This window comes from Lacerta agilis, chromosome 6 (genome assembly GCF_009819535.1).
Source record: "Lacerta agilis isolate rLacAgi1 chromosome 6, rLacAgi1.pri, whole genome shotgun sequence".
NCBI classification, from domain to species: Eukaryota; Metazoa; Chordata; class Lepidosauria; order Squamata; family Lacertidae; genus Lacerta; species Lacerta agilis.
In genome coordinates, this window is record NC_046317.1 from 43,503,170 (window position 1) to 43,519,617 (window position 16,448).

Genomic DNA, 16,448 nt, shown 5'->3' on the forward strand with positions numbered 1-16,448 from the left:
CTGCTAAGCGTCGCAGAGCAACCTAACGGGGCGGGGTGGGCATCTTTTCCGGTGGGCGCCGGGTTGCAGGAGCCTCGTGCATTTGTGCCAGGCATGTACCGCGAAAGGTACTGGAGAATTCGCTCTTGCCGAGACGCGTGCCGCCGGAGGTTTCATTCCAAGTAGGTCGTTTCGGGCGCAGGTTACCACGTCTTACTACCTCTAGCACAGGCATGGGGAACCTGTGGTCCTTCAGTGGTCTAGGTCTGCAGCAGGGGTAGCCGACGGGGTGCCTTTCGCTGCAACTCCCATCAGCCCAGGCTCCGTGGCCAAGGGCAGAGGATGATGGGAGTGAGTTCTGGTCCAAAACATCTGGCGGGCACCAGCTGGGCGCTCTTGATCCAGAGACGCAGGTTTTCCATTTCTCCCATAGCACATGGGTTTGCATCTGCTCTTCAATATGTGAAAACCAAATGAGGAGCTCCTTGCTTTGTTTTTCTTCCCAATTCTAGCAATTGTGTACTAAAGAACAAAGCACACTCCTTCAGCTTGCTAGCACTGTGGGGCTACTACACCATGAAGTTGTGTGTGATGTGTATAGTGCCCATAATAGAGCAGTTGCAAACATGGAATGTTGGCTCATCAGCTGAATTGATATTTTCAGTGCTGAATTGATATGTAAGGTAACCCAACTTTATGACCTTTAACAACTCTTCCTTAGTTTAAAGCAAACTCCTACCAACTGTGTGATTTTTAAAGTCCCTGCATGCCACCCTGGTGAGGTATGTCCTTGAGTAGCCAGGGCTGATGAATGTAGTCCATCTGGAGGGGACCCAATGTTGAGGAAGACTGTCCTAAAGTAAAGTGGTCAGGTGCGGAGTAAGCCTCCCAGCCACCCGGGGCAGCAAACCCAGAAGCACCCGGGGTGTGTGGTTTCATTCCCAGCACGCATGTGCGTGCGTCCAATGCATGTCAGACGCACACTGCGCATGTGTGCTGGGAGCGGCGTGCCACCGGCAGGCGAGCCCCGGGCAGGGCAGCCTCACTCTGTAGCTGGCCCGCTGGCAGCGCGCTGCTCCCAGTGTGCAGGCGCAGACTAAAATGCATGCAGCGTACGCACGCTGCGCCTGCGTGCTAGGAGCGATGCGCTGCCGGCGGGTCAGCATGGGACGGGTTTGCTTGGGGTCCGCCACCAGTGCACAGCGCTCCATGGCAGTGCGCTGCCAGCAGGCGAGCCCTGAGCAAGCCCGTCCAGGCGGAGGCAAGCCAGGGAGGGGTGCCCAGAGTGTCACCCTCTCCAGGGTGGTACCCAGGGCTCCCCACCCCCTTCGCCCCCCTCCCTACGCCACTGAGTAGTACCTCTGGTTACAAACTTAATTCATTCCGGAGGTCTGTTCTTAAGCTGCAACCGTTCTTATCTTGAGGCTTGCTTTTGCTAATGGGGTCTGCTGCTGGAGGCGCACAATTTGTTCACATCCTGGGGCAAAGTTTGCAACCAGGAGCAGCTACTTCCGGATTAGCAGAGCTCGTAACCTGAAGCATTCGTAACCAGAGGTACCACTGTATATCTGCCATTCAAAGGTAATTCACCGGTTTCTCACATGAAACAATCACACCTTCAGGAATCTGTGTTCTCAAAGTGGAAATGTACCCTATAGGTTTTCCGTAGGATATTGTTTCCTCAAATTAGGACACCTATCCTTCTTAGCAGTAAGATTAGTGGCTGAAGTTTCTCCCAGTTTGTGTCAAGATGTGGCTTCTGATCAGCTTCCCTCCCCTCACACACTCCTGCCATTCCAGAGGTCCCTGTGGCATTGCCAAGGACTCTTCAGAGGTGCTCTCACTTCAGATACGGCTGAAACCTGACCAGATTGTAAGAAAAGGCCTGACTCTGATGTTAAGAATGGAAAATGGGGGCCCATGGTACAAAACAACAAAATAAGCCTTAGTAGCTTGCCTGAACATGTTGCAAACATGATACCAAAGTCATCAGAAGTGTTTGAAATAAAAGCAGCTAGTGTAGGAACTCAGCTGATTTGATTCTGCATACATCTTCCACAGTGGGGCGTTCTTTCCCTTCCTAGGATTCCTTCAACGTAGGTTTGATGTTGGTATGGGAATGTCTCCAGCTGTAGAGGCGAACACAGCTGGGATATAGACACCACATAGGCACCATGTGTAGCATGGGAAAGATTAGATACAAGCTTCCAGGGTACATGTGTGACAATGTAGACAGAATGCCATTTAAAAATATATCTCACTAAGAAAGATTCCACACTTATTATTATTATGTAAACATATCTACATAACCTCTTCTAATTCTGTAATCTCTTCTAAATTTTGGGTTCTACCTCCCACCCTTACTATAAAGGAATAGGAAGATGCATATTATTCAGAGAAAGTAATGGACATTGTGGAAAGAGGAGGTAGCCAGCAGCACACAAACAACTATATTGTTTAGGACCCTAAAATCACAACCTGCCTAACCACTTACATCCTTTCCAATATTTCTTTCACCTATACATATGTGTGTTCTGACCTCCTCTTTGGTTTCTCCCTCACAGTTACTATTAAGGATATTAGTTGCCATTTTCTAAAGATCTATATGCAATTAAAAGATTTCAATGTCATGAAAAAATGGATCATTTGCCTAATTTTTTATGTTTAACTTCAGAGCATGCTAAGATGTCTTGGCTGTCACAACAAGCAAACATTTTCACATTTGACAGGAAATATCTTTAATATCAGAAGTCTACAGAAACACTTTGTTAAGCAGCCGCAAATCTTCTACATAACAGATGTATCCTGATGACAACTCTTAAATTCTCCCAGAATTACCATAGAGCTAGTTGCATTCACTTTCATATCACACGTCCAGAGCTGCATGTTTACTCAAACTGAACAGACTCAGGTTTTCATCAGCTATGCATGAGGAGGACACAGGCTTATATTAACATTTATTTCAATTTGCTGAAGAGCTTATGAGCCACCTGGAAAACCAAAAGATGAACAAATTATATAACAGGAGCTTCTTTAGCAACACATACATTAGTCCTAATAGCCTTCTTTAGGCATTATACCCAAGATAAATATGTGATGGGGAAAGCTGGGGTGAGTGTACTAGCTCTGTCCCTTAACTCTTCCCATCTCCCACCAATTTGGAGAGGGTGAACTTTTGAAACGGGGAGCCTCCTGTACTTGTCGAGACTCCACACACATTTCAGAACCATGGAAAACCAGTGTTCTACAATGCACACAGTGCAGAAGGCTCCACACTTCAGGAATTCATCTTTCAACTCCCGCAAGCAATCAAATGGTATGGAGGGCAAAGCTAGCACATGTTTTATTCAATATAACACCTGAGGAGGGCTACTGTTTTGCTCCCTCTGGGAGCCAACTGCATTCTTGCACAATATATTCTTGCCTACTTACAACCTAGAAAGCTGGTTACAGGAAAATGTACTTTAGAAGCAACAAGCCAATCTTTCACAAACCTCTGCATCGTTATTACACAACACTCCTTTGTAATGTTTTATTTTGAAATCTACAATACTATTTTAGGATATTGTTATAACAATCTTGTAAGTTTATAAGTTTCCTTTTTCTAGTTTTTCTTCTTTTGTCTTATAATTCTTTGTATTTTTAATAAAGAATATTAAAAAGAGAATAACTTAGTTTCCTCTTAGCAATGTTGCTTTGAATGTATACCTTATATTTTACCTTCTTCAGTAATGTTTTATTCTGGATTGTTTTATTTGATCTTTTAATGTGGTGTAAACCGCTTTTGAGATTTTCCCTTTAAAATATAATGCTGTGTAGAAATGAAATCATTAATAGTAACACTTCTAAAAAACTAATAAAGGACAAATTCGAGAATATACGTTCTCTTATGAAGCTGACAGTGTAATTCCACACCCACAAGATAAATGTCAAAATAGTACTTCAATTCAGTCATTCAGTCTATATTGACATTCAGTAAAGTGTCTGAGGCTCAATACTGGATAAATAAAGTATTTGGCGACAAAATACTGTTCACACTTAGAAATTATTCTGAGACAAACTTACACAATGGTCTCTAGCATGTAAGAAGTCAAAGAGTTCTTCTGTACACTTCTCCTCTGTATGGGACTTGGATGACACTCGAGCATTACACTCCTCTAAACGTTCCCGAGCTTTCACACATTTCTCAATCTGTTCACAATGCTCCCTGACAGTAGTTAAAGGATCCTGGACAAAAAGGAAGGTATAAAATAGACACAGTTAATGCAAATGAGTGATTGCTAAGAGAGAGGTTCAACTTTACCACAAGCTAGAATATAAAAGCTTGCTATAGCTAGTCCTGGATAGATGATAATGACAAGCATACAAATGCCAGGCATTAACAGTCCTGTTGTCAAAATATTCTACCTCTACACTTCCAACTTTAGTGTTACAGTCAGGTAAATTACAATCATTTTTCTAAGATAGAACCAAGAGCCACCACAGGATTATAAATAAGGAGCATGTGAACCAAGCCTAACTTAAATGAGGTGCAGAACCTGTACAGTATATGGATTCCAATCCAGATGGCTTTCATTCTTGCTCTAGACTGTGGGGGAAATGTTACTGTTAAGTTACATACAAAACCAAGTTTTGGGTGTTTAAAAAATATCCTCCTAAACTGCAGTATTTGAAAGGAGGGAAAGCCTATGATGCAGTACTACACCACATCATCTTAATATATAAAAGATTCAAAATGGATATGAAGAAGAAATGGCACTTGTATCACACTTGACAAACAATTGTGTATTGATTTATCATCATTTTGTATGTGACTTATCAGTGCATAGGTAAAAGTTATATACTGTTGGGAAAGCAAGCAAGCTACACCCAGGTTTGCCAGAATCAATATGTATTCCTATGCCAGTAAGTATACATACGCAGAAGCTGTTGTGGGACTCCAGAGATATTCAAAACTATTTAAGTTGTCACTATACCGTGTTTCTCCTAAAATAAGACACCGTCTTATATATTTTTTCCCTCAACAAAACACAGTATGGCTTATTTTCAGGGGATGTCTTATTTTAACCGCATCGCATCAGTACTCTGCATAGCCACGCCTCTCCAGGCTGTTTTAATGGGAGGTGCCGCATCACTATGGCTTATTTTCGGGGTATGACTTATTTTCAGGGAACGGCTTATATTTCGCAAATGCATAGAAATCCTGCCATGGCTTATTTTATGGCCATGGCTTATTTTAGGAGAAACACGGTAAGTATCACTTATTTAAGATTATGATCCTGAAGACAGACATGATGTGAATGGCACCTTCTGTACGGCAAAATGTGATGCAAATAACCTTTCTACAGCAAAGTAAGCTATGTACTAACTAATGCACTTTCAGTTCAGAACCAAAGTACAGGCATACCTTGGAGATAGTGCAGGTTCAGTTCCAGACCACCACAATAAAGCAAATATCGCAATACAGTGAGTCACACAAAACTTGTTTCCCAAGTGCATATAAAAGTTATGTTTCCACTATACTGTAGCCTATTAAGCCATGCCCCGCTGGCTGCAGGAGCGGGAGGGGGAAAACCTCAGTTCCAGCCCTAGCTAGCTCCACTCCTGTGGCCTGAAGAAGGTCATGGGGGGGGGGCTTCCTTCCCCTGGAAGTGGTCAGGCTGCCTGCAGCTGCACCCAGGTCCTCATAAGGAACAGTATCTGTGAGACGCAATAAAGCAAATCTCAATAAAACAAGGTATGCCTGTACTTCCCTACCCCCAGCCTTTTGTACCTTTCTCTGGTTTTCTAAATACAAATAGGACATTTTATGGAGTAGGGTTTAAGAAGTCTCTCAAAGGATTAATCTTTCCCCATTGTCATTATAATAAAGTTTACCTACCACAAGCTCTTCTTCCTCCTCCTCCTGGACAGAGATACAAGAAAATAAGAATGGGCTTGTAAGTGTCATGATATTTCCATAATAAGAGTATACTTAACCATATCAAAACCCATTCCACTTATTTGCATTTCTGCTATGTAGTACTGTACAACTTCTCTTTCATAATACATATGTCTGTTATAACAAAAATGTCTTGTTATTCCTAGCTATTTATTTAAAGGGGTCCCTTCAAACTGATACTCAAAACCAATGTACAGTCATACCTTGGGTTGCGCTCGCTGCGGGATACGAACGTGCTGAACCCAGAAGTACCTGAACGGGTTATTTCTGGGTTTCGGTGCTCACGCATGCGCAGAGGCGTGGGTTGCAAACGCACCTCCCGCACGGATCACGTTCGCAAACCAAGCGCCCACTGTATATGTACATTTTAACAGGCTGGACTTTAAACCTTCCACTAGGCATCTTTCTAACCTGTTAGGGACTTGGTGGCAAGAGGTATAGTGACCACAGTATTGCTGTGGAAATAGGCCCCCAATGCTGGGGGGGGGGGATTATGGCTTAACTAGAACCAGATCAAAACTTATGGGAAATTCTCCAGCTCTTCAGGCACTGGAGATATCCTGACAACGGTGGGTGTCAAGGAGCAGAATGGAAATAAGGCTAAGCCACAGAGGGTCTTACTGAAAGCCTCTTAGATATGGGTAGAACAACTGAGAAACGGATGTGGTAAAGACTGATGGGATAGTCAGAGGCAGCAGTATACTGAATATACTGTGAAGCAACATAATATGGGACAGGATAAATAAAGGACAGTCAGACACAACAAGCATACATATACAGCTATAGTGGAATTCAAGAAATAAACTGTAGCAATGCTGAAAAGAACAGCAGCTGTGTAAATTTATACTTAACATTTGCAACCAGAATATTACATCAGGCACTGGGCAGAACACATATATTAAACAGCAAACCTCTGGCAGAGACCACTTATTAAAAAGTAGGGATAGAAACCGGTGATCTCTTACTTGAAGAGCTGAACACGTGTGTGTGTGTGTGTGTGTGTGTGTGTGTGCGCGCACACACACATATACACACGGAAGTCAGGACCTTAATGAAAACCTGTTAAGTTTTAATTTTCACGGTACTCCATTCTGGACTTCCTTTGGCAACGGAGAACAGATATTTGGCACTATCTGTTATGATGGTGACAAATAAATATAAATAAATGAGAACAAGCAAGGTGGGAGGGAAAAAATGAAAAGGGAAGGATGGGAGGGGGAAGGAATAATAAAAAGAGGGCCTCTGGCACGAGAGAGAGAGAGAGAGAGAGAGAGAGGGAGGGAGAGATTAAGCTGCGAGTATCAGGAAGAAAGCAGGAGAGTGTAGACAGGAGGCACAACGAAGTGAAGATTAAATTCTGCCTCCAGTCATGGGTCAGCTCTGGAAAACTCAGAAGCCGGTGGCGAGGGAGGCATCTCGCCCACGGCTGTTTCTACCCCACCCGCTACGGCACTCGGACCGTGTAAGGAAGAAGGCCCATTGACAGGGCAGGCCCATAAGCGTCTACTCGGAAGCAAGTCCCATTGCGTTCAGTGGCGCTTGCTCCCGGGTAAGTGCGTTCAGGGCTGCAGCCTAAGCTATGAGCAACGGTCGCTCTGAGAGGAAGGACATCAGGCCAAGAGCAGAGAAACGAAAAAGAAAAGAAACCAGGAGGGAAGAGAGGGAGGCCCAGCGGTGGGGAGGATGGAAGGAAGGGGAGGGAAAGCACACAATCCCGGAGCTCAGAGCAAAGATGCTTCGCTTCGCCGGCTCCCGGGCTGCGCTCACCTCGGGGTCCCCGCTCCGGCCCTCCAGCGCTTTCTCATCCTGCCACCCCATCGCCGCAAATCTCCCTCAAGCCTCGCTCCGCTTCCCCAGAAGGACGCCGAAGGGTCACCCAAAACCTCGGCGGAAATCCCGCCCACTCACAGCGCGCTTTCCGACGGCGACGACCTTCTTCATATGGCTCCCTTTCTCGACGTACACGGGGGTGGCGGCGTCGTCGTCCTCCGGCGTACACATTGCTTTTCGTGACTCTACCAATATGGCCGTCGCCAGTTCCGCTAAAATGGCGCCGAGGGGAGGAGGAAGGAGGAGGAGGGGCGGGGATACAGTCGACCCGCTCAGTATGGCAGCATCATACGTCCGCATAACAATGAGTGACCTTCCTAAGATGGCGTAGCCCATCCCTGTTCTTGCTGAGTAGACCAAGAGCCTGAACAGTATGGAGGCCAAGTCTGCGGAAGAGATTTCTGATCGGTGCCCCCTCAGCCTGTTTGAGCTCAGCGGGGCGGCAGTCAGCTCCGCCATGGGACGCGTGGAGAGAGAGGTTTGGGGTAAGGAAGGGAAAGGGAGCCAGCTTGGACGCGCTCAGATCTCTCCCGAATTAGGGTTTACGGGCAGTTACAGTGTTTGCGCTCTTAAATGCGAGGGTCTGTCCTGAAGGACGCCAGGAATCGGGGCACTCTAAATAGGCCGCGTTACCTGAAACCCCTCCTTTCTCTAACTGAAATTCAGCTTTCTCTTGATTTCTCCCCGCAAAAGCACTTCCAGGTCCGATACTTCAAGGAATCTTGCCTCTGCTTAACATCTACTACCTGGACCGAATTGAGGAGACCGCTGTGAAAAAAGGTGAGCTACTTCGTTGGAGGACAGGCGGGGATAGAATAGTGCTAGCAAACTGTTGTCCGCTACCCTAGTTTCTCTATGGTGCCTTTAAAGAGTTTATTTCGTTCACACTTCACCAAGTGTGCTTAATTCATTTTGTGGTTGAGGCAAATCCTTGCTCGTCTCCATATTCCCAAGTGTCTGTTGCCCTGGTGTCAATAAACTGGGTCAAGTGGTCCCCCCCCCTTTCTTGACAAGGGTAAAATGTGTTGAGCTGTATATCCTGTGCATGTTTACTCTGGTCTGCTCTACTGATTTTGGGGGGGGGGGGGCTTGCTCCCAAGTAACACCAGAATCCTAGGTCTACTCAGAAGTAAAACTTATTGCATTCACTGGAACATACTTTCAGGTAAGTGGGGGTTAGGATCACAGCATAAGGGCAAAGGATTACAGCTTCAGGCAATATAGTTACTGAATTCAACTGCACAAATAAGCTACACCGATCAAAAGCAGATGGGTTTCAGGACATAGTTTTTAGCTATAATAAACGAAAAACCCTATGCAATAATTTCAAGTCTCAGTGTTTACATTTGAAGCATAGTTTTGACACTGAATTTGCATCTTCAACTATTGAGAATTCTGGTGCTTTCATCAGAGATGGAATATTTGCTTTAATTATGTTATCAATTATGTGTAATTTGTTATAATTTTTACCGGTATGCATATAATTAACGGTACATATCTACATTTTAATAGTCATTTTTTAAAAGTATGTGTTATGTTTCCTCAGGACTCTCAACCCAACCTATATGGTGCAAGCTCTGGTTTGACATAATGAAAACAAGACCTTCTAGATTAGAGGTAGGTTAAGGAGGCAAACTACAAAGCTGACATACCTGAGACGACCAGGTTTCCCACCTTCATGGCTAAATGGATTTTATATCTGCCAACTGTGATGATGCTTTGGATCAATCTTAACTATTTCAATTAGAATTATTCTCAAAATATGTGTAAACAGGAATGGAATCTAAACCAGGGGTTGGGAACCTTTTCAGTCCAAGGACCACATTCTGTTGTAGACAATCTTCCAGGGGCCACATGTCACTGGCAATATTTCCACCAGAACAAGAGAGTCAGGAAGAGGAGGGTTGGTACATGGAGCACCTGCCAGCAGCAACACCCAACTGGCAGCTATTCATGGTGGACATTCCCCAAGGGAAAGGCCAGCAGGGTAGGGTGTGTTGGGACGTGGTTTCTGGAAGGTATGGGGACACGGGAGGAGCCCCCTGGAAATGTCGGCTGGCTGTGTGAAATTAAGTGGGGTAGTGAGGCACATCTGGCCCAGGTCAGAAGATCCCAGCCCCTACAATAGATAGTTCCAGTTTATGGAAAGCAGAGTAAACAAGAAGTTAGCCTCTCAAGTTGGGTACACTAAGGAATTAAAGAGAACGATTTGATGAACACATGCAATTTGTTTACTAAGATTATTAGGAGCCCAGGACCTCTGTTGCCTTCTAATTACTACAAAATTAATGTATGGTTTGGACTATCAGAAGCTCACACAATTTTGTAACCTAACTGCAGTGAGAATGTGATTTACAGGCACTCCTGTAAATCTAGGTCTTATATTCTATTTTGTTTTTACTTTAAAATACTTAATAAGATTTCCTTTTTCCTGTAAATAATATGAGGTTCTCACAGAAGTAGTAAGCCTGTATCAAGCTACACCACTTCAGACTAGAATGAATGCTCCTCCATACAAAAACATCCTCCCCCACAGATGTCAGGGAGAAGAATTTGAGCATAGCTTTTTCTCAGACATGAGTGTTTTCAATCTGCAAGGATCCCCCCCCCTTGTATACCATCACATGATCCCCCCACCTTTAGTATGTACATCAGCAGGAACTGTGATGTAAGGCACTGTGGTACAAGGAATTTATCAGTTTGGTTCAATTTGATTGCAGAGCATCAAGTGTTGGAGGAAGAAGTTCATTGAAACTTTCTTCTCAAATGTGCTGCGTGGCATCCTGGATGTGTCTTTACACCAGCGCCTAAGTGACCCTTCCTTTTTGCCCCTGCTGCACACTTCACGGCATGTTACCCAGCTTACCATCTACAACATGCTTGAGGGAGTATCAGAGCTGATGGCCAAACATAATCAGAGCGTCCTAGAAAACTTGGCTGTCTCCCTCACATCCCTGACATTCCGCCACCTCCTGTCCTCCAGTCTGTCTACTAGGCAACAGTTGAGTTCATTCCTTCATCGCCTAATTCATCATGGGGCTGTGAACCACCTCTCTATGTATACTTGGCCTGACCCTGACCCAGCACTTTTAGCCCTCATTCTGAAAATGAGTGCTGGGGTTTGGCACCCTGGAAAAACACTCCTGGACCAAGAAAACCTTTGCCATCTGTGCAGAGAGAAATGTGTTGACCAGAGCCAAAAGTTAGATGAAGAGCCTTGGGGTTCAAGGCGGCCATTTCAGAGATCAGTAAGTGGCCAACATAATAATAGCAATCTGAGGAATGAGAAACTGTTACCTAGCATACCTCAAGAATCTCTTCTGGGCTTTCAAAATGCAGTAGAGTTGGCCAGAACTAGCAGTGAAACTCTAAAAGCCCCGGTGGGATGCAGATTGGGTTGCAATTCTAGGCAAAGCAAAATGCAGCAGAGCTCATGTTCAGAAAATTATAGTGCTGAAGAGGGATCTGTCACTTTTATCCCAGCAAAAACATTTCAAGATGTCCCTACTTTGGGAAAATATCAAAAGAGGCGTAAAGCTGTAACAGCAAAAAAGCGTGGCTGCCATCAGAGAAGCAGCAAAGTCCCCACAGAGTCAGAAGACCTTTACGACTTTGTCTTTGCGATTGCGAGGGAAGAGGAGGAGAATACTCCGTGTAGCGAAAGAAGGAATGCCAAGGAGGAAGAAAGCCTTGCTAGCTGTTCCCGTCTCTCAGAAGAGGCTGCCAGTAGTTCTGGCACAGTTTGCACAGAGGGAACCCGATCTGCTGGGATGCCTTCTCTGAAAACAACAGGTCATTTCCGAAGTGTGTCCACACTGGAAGTATTCTCCATCTCTCTGACCAGGAACATGTGCCAGATGCTGGGGAACCTGCTGAGTACTTGGGTGTCTTTAGAAAAACTTGTTCTGTCTTTGAATGGTGAGTGAGAAACCAAACATTTGTCTTCGGGTGTTTTTAGCAAAGCAGAGGCAGCTTTCTTTTGAGAGCCACATTGACCCATAGTTCAGGGTGTATCAAAATGAATTGTAAGCCAAGTGTAAAGGGGGTCATGGTGACAACTGCATTTCTCAAGGCTCCTTTCCTAAAGACTTCCCCATCAGTTTTTCTATCCTGTTTTAAATAGTTTTGTATCATTATTAAATTCAAATAATAATATTATTTTATTATTTTATGTGTTCATTTCTTTAAAATTATGCACCACTTGGGTTGTAGAAAGAAAACCTCAAAGCAGTTTACAAAATTTAATGGACAGATACGGGTGAGGCCTTGTAGGGGTGCGAAAAACCTTTTGGGATCAAATATGGTGAGGTACCTACAGGAATAATCAGTACAAAGCTTTCATTTTTAAAAAAACTTTCTAAAAATAGAAAATGGAAAGCTTGAGAAACACAAAAACCCTTTTTACTTCATGGCATCATAGCAGGGGACTCATTGGAGTAGTCAATAATCCATTCTTTTTAATGACAACTTTGGGAGTGGGGGACTTAAGGACCACAAAAACCTTCAGGGGGTGATAAGTGATGTAATAATCTTGCTGTGTGTTTTCACTGCCTATTCCTGCCTCTTAAAATATGTTTTCCAGGCCTGGGCCCCGGCATCTTCAGTATCCTCTCTGGGCTCCGGGCCCTGTCTCGCCACAGCGATTACCGCCTCCGTGTGGTGCGCATCAGTGACATGTTCTCGCATGTCCCCTGCATGAATCTTGTTCATGCTTTCCTGAGTGCTGTGCCATTGCTTCAGACCCTCTTGGTCAACTTTGATCTCAAAACCGCGACAGAGCGGGGCAGGCCAGAAGAGAGCTGGGACTTGTCACCCTTTGAAGAAGAGATTCCAGGTAATGCACTGACCAGTTCCGGACAAATGTTTTATCATTTGCTTTGCTTCCCTGCATGTGTGAGATCATTTAATTTTTCAGTTATATACTGCAGTGGCTGCCTAGTCACTTCAAATTTGCTGCTTATCTTGCAGCCTCTTTTTAAGGATGTGTTTGCTCCTGCCCTCTCAAAGAGCATTTCAAATCCCATCAGTCCCAGCCAGCATGGCCAATGGTCAGATATAATGTTGTAGTCCAACAGCATGTGGACAGGTTCTTCACCACTGCTTCAAACCATGGTGTAGTGGCTCAGGAAAAAGCCAGCTTGCGTTCTCCCTCTTCTTCTCACTTTATGTGCCTTAATTCATTACTCCCTACTTTAATCAAACCATATTATTGTTGTTGTGTCCCCCATCCCCCCCAATCTAGAGAGCCATTTGGAACACCTTGAAATCAGATTCCCTAGAGAGCCTCTTCAGACAAGTCTCCTGGTGCCTGTGTTGAAGGCCTCAAGGTCTCTCCAGAGCCTCTCTCTAGACAGTGTTGCAATTTCCTGTCCTCAAGAAGTTGGGCTTCTCCTACAGGCACTCAAAGGTATGATGGAAGCAATTTTGCCCTTTCCACAGCTTCTCAGCAATGGTAGCAATTTGCCAGGAGATAATAACATATTTGGGCCTCAGTCAGCGAGGCTTACAAGATTATTGTGAGAACTGCAGGCAGAGCTAAACTAGTCTAAAACATTCTTTTCAAGATCTTCAACATACATGCTACTGAGCAGGAAAACCGAAAGCAGCAGGGGGCTCCATGTTTTTTCTCTTAAGATCCTGTTTCTCTTGCAGAGTACAGCCCAAGCCTGAAGAAGCTAAGCTTTCATGATGTCAACCTTTCTGGCCACTCAAAGGAAGTCCTCCTCCTGCTACAGGATCCCATTCTTCAAGGTACATTAAATGCACTTGCCTTCTCCAAACTGGTATTGGCTCTTATCAGCGACTACTGTTGCAGGCAGTCAAGGAGGAGATTTCTGCAGAGACCTGTAAGTTTTGTGGTCACCCTGTTTCAAAAACTCCTGTCGTTTCAATTTAATAGTTTTGTGAAGAGCTGGATTTTGCCTCATACTCCATATAGCTCTGAAGTTCTACCTGATGGAGGTTGAGTGGTGTCAGAAAAAGGCACATTGTGATTGGAAAGTTGCTTCACACCTAAGTAGGTGTATGCAAAAGGGGTGTAAAGCTTAGAGAGAAAGGAAAAGAGTGCTTATATACACTGTCCATTAGTATATCCTTAAGTCTCCTTACTGGATTATCACTGTACTTTCACTCTGTGGTGCTGCCTTCATTGAGCTATTCATGCAGTGAATCTAATTTCAAACCATAGACAGGAGGAAAATCTTCATTTTTCTCTTGCAATAGAAATCACCTTTTCATTCTGTCGGCTGTTTGAAAACTGCACTGCTGAGCTCCTGTCTGAAATAATAAATGTCGTGAAGAAGAACTCAACACTGAAGAGCCTCAGACTCCCTGGAAATAGGCTGGGTATGTACAGCAACTATCCTGGGATACTTCCTCCACCTTTCTGGGGAGGGATGCTATGCTATCAAGAATGTTGGTACTTTTGTCCCCTGTCCTTCAAACTCAACTGGCATAGGCTGAGGACTTCAGGCACAACTATTTTTGATACATGTAGCCTCTTGCTTACCAAAATTCAGGCCACACTAAGTTGATAAAGGATGCCCAGGGCACATTTTGTCCTTTTCCAGTTCACCTGTCCAACTATCCAACCTTTCTAACTTGGTTCTTGAATGCTAAATCCTTCAATATGTGGGCACTTTTCTGTTGCGTGCTTAAAACATTGTCCAGTTTCAGAATGATCTATAACAGAAATGGTGCTGAATTACAGCTGCTGTAAGGTTAGTCTGCACATGCAGCAGAAATTAGTGGTAGAACTCGGTGGAGTAAACAGCTCCTTCACTGGCCACAGAAGGAGTCATGCTTCATGAAAATGCAAATGGGAAGCCACACTTTACTGGCCTTGATCATTTGAAATAGAGGATTAAGAATAGACTAACTTGCACTGAGACTTTGCGAATGACTGCCAAAGGTAAGTATGTGCTCTCACGTTGCGTGAGATTAAACATTCAGTGCTTAGGTAGCTATGTAAGGAATATAAGCCACTGCCAGAATATCAAATCCAACTTCATTCTGCAATGAGTGGTAGAATGGGTTCCACCACTTCAGATTGCACATAGGAGCCTCATTGTAAAACCCTGCATGGCAAGGAACAAGCTGGGTCAGAACTTTAATCACCAATGTGATGGGGGGGGGGGGGGTTATTAGCATGTTTCCATGGCAGAATATTTAAAAAATTGTATGTCCCTAATCTCCTGCCTGAAGGGGTGCAGTCTACTATGGTATTATGCTGCATGAGTAGACCAGGCCTGATTGCTGCTGCTTTACATATCCCCTAACATTCATAGTTGGTTTTCTTCCACCCCTCATTATTAGGAAATCACAGGCTTGTTGCATTGGCTGACATTTTTTCTGAAGATTCATCATCTTCCATCTGTCATCTGGATTTAAGGTAGGTTCCACTTCCTCTGAATGGAGCCCTATTGAGAAGGGGGCATGGGGGAAAGGGTGGTATGTCTGTACTAGGATCCAATGCTCAATTACTTTTAAAGAAAGGTGTCAAGTTCCAAGGAAAATGAGTCTTCCTATTATACTTTACTGAAGCTGATGCTGGAAAGTATTTATACTTGCGTACTTGAACAATTTAATCATCTAATTACGGGATGCCCAACTGGTCCCCTCCTCATCAACTTTGGGTCTTCCCCCCCTAAAAAAGCTCAACAACTCTGATCAGTGCTCCCCCAAAAAAGCTCAACAATATTGGTTAATATAAGGGGTAGAACACTGCCAGGTTGTTGTTGTTTTTTTAGTGGGAGTAGATCGCTGTCTCTTGGAAGCTGGACATGCATGGTCTAATTCATAGTAATATGAAACCAAATGTTTTCTGAGTGTAGTTACTGTGATGGGGGAGAACCATTATTCTATACAAATGTAACCTGCAAACAACAATGGACTAGTCTAACCCCATTTTCCTACAGCTCTAACTGTATCAAACCTGCTGGACTCCTGGAGTTTGCCAAGAAGCTGGAGAATTACATAGCCCAACGTGGAGAACAAATCAAATTCACCAAGCTGTGCCTCTATCAGAACTGGCTGGACCAAGATACTGTAACTGCTCAAGAGGCTCTTTGGCGGCTAAAAGCTATGTGCAGCATAGTCAGTGACACGTGGGATTCATCTCAGGCCTTGGCTGACTATATCAGTGTGATGTGAACTTATCTTCTAATAAAGCTGCCTAATCAATTTACCAGGATTCAGTTTTCCTGTTTTTTCAAGGCAGGCGCAACCATAACTGGGCTTGCTTGAGTATGAACACACTTTTTATAGTCAGTATCAGCTAGGGAAAATAATAACAGAATGCTTAAATGGCTTAAGTGAATTATGGGAAATGGTTTGCAATAAAATATCAGTATTATAAAAAGGGTGGTACTTTTTGCCAGAGTGTATTCAGTTGCCATATTCTGCCATTACTTACTCCTATGTAAATCCCAGTGAACTCAGCGCTTCTGAGGAGACATGAACAGGATTGCAGTGTTATGACTTCCCCCGAACCTAAAAGGTCAAGGTTTCAGCCATGACTAGGTATGCAAAGGAAGACTGAACACTTCCATTTATAACAATCACCCCTACTGTTACATAAACCTGTTTAAGCTTCATGGAATGAGATGCTGACTGGTTTAAGAGGTTGAGAGGTGAAGTCCCAACAGCTCACTCATATGAATGTTAGACTTCTTCCCACCAAGTTAAGCCCCACACTGCT

General features: G+C 44.2%; 2 protein-coding genes across 3 annotated transcripts; one reads left to right on the forward strand and one right to left on the reverse strand.

The window, feature by feature from the left end:
• Positions 1-2,692: 2,692 nt before the first annotated feature.
• On the reverse strand, positions 2,693-7,882 carry LOC117048432 (cytochrome b-c1 complex subunit 6, mitochondrial). Its single transcript, XM_033152237.1, has 3 exons — positions 7,688-7,882; positions 5,861-5,884; positions 2,693-4,206 (listed from the first exon to the last, which is right to left on the reverse strand). The coding sequence occupies exons 1-3, from the start codon at positions 7,736-7,738 to the stop codon at positions 4,018-4,020; spliced, it is 264 nt and encodes an 87-aa protein (XP_033008128.1). The 5' UTR covers positions 7,739-7,882; the 3' UTR covers positions 2,693-4,017.
• A 112-nt stretch (positions 7,883-7,994) lies between these two features.
• Positions 7,995-15,939, forward strand: LRRC41 (leucine rich repeat containing 41). Of its 2 annotated transcripts, XM_033152235.1 has the most exons (10): positions 7,995-8,235; positions 8,444-8,530; positions 9,297-9,367; positions 10,471-11,668; positions 12,333-12,584; positions 12,993-13,157; positions 13,403-13,501; positions 13,973-14,095; positions 15,065-15,140; positions 15,667-15,939. In XM_033152235.1, the coding sequence occupies exons 1-10, from the start codon at positions 8,124-8,126 to the stop codon at positions 15,899-15,901; spliced, it is 2,418 nt and encodes an 805-aa protein (XP_033008126.1). In that variant the 5' UTR covers positions 7,995-8,123; the 3' UTR covers positions 15,902-15,939. The 2 variants fall into 2 exon arrangements, with proteins under 2 accessions (XP_033008126.1, XP_033008127.1); XM_033152236.1 differs by lacking the exons at positions 7,995-8,235; positions 8,444-8,530 and adding an exon at positions 8,876-8,915.
• The last annotated feature ends 509 nt before the right edge of the window (positions 15,940-16,448 follow it).

Coding starts and splice junctions, on each gene's coding strand:
- LOC117048432 (XM_033152237.1), bottom strand. CDS start 7,738: ATGGGGTGGCAGGATGAGAAAGCGCTGGAGGGCCGGAGCGGGGACCCC. Junction 5,885..7,687: donor GCCGGAGCGGGGACCCCGAG/GTGAGCGCAGCC, acceptor ATCTCTGTCCAG/GAGGAGGAGGAAGAAGAGCT. Junction 4,207..5,860: donor AGGAGGAAGAAGAGCTTGTG/GTAGGTAAACTT, acceptor CTTTTTGTCCAG/GATCCTTTAACTACTGTCAG.
- LRRC41 (XM_033152235.1), top strand. CDS start 8,124: ATGGAGGCCAAGTCTGCGGAAGAGATTTCTGATCGGTGCCCCCTCAGC. Junction 8,236..8,443: donor CGTGGAGAGAGAGGTTTGGG/GTAAGGAAGGGA, acceptor TCCCCGCAAAAG/CACTTCCAGGTCCGATACTT. Junction 13,158..13,402: donor TCTCCTACAGGCACTCAAAG/GTATGATGGAAG, acceptor TTTCTCTTGCAG/AGTACAGCCCAAGCCTGAAG.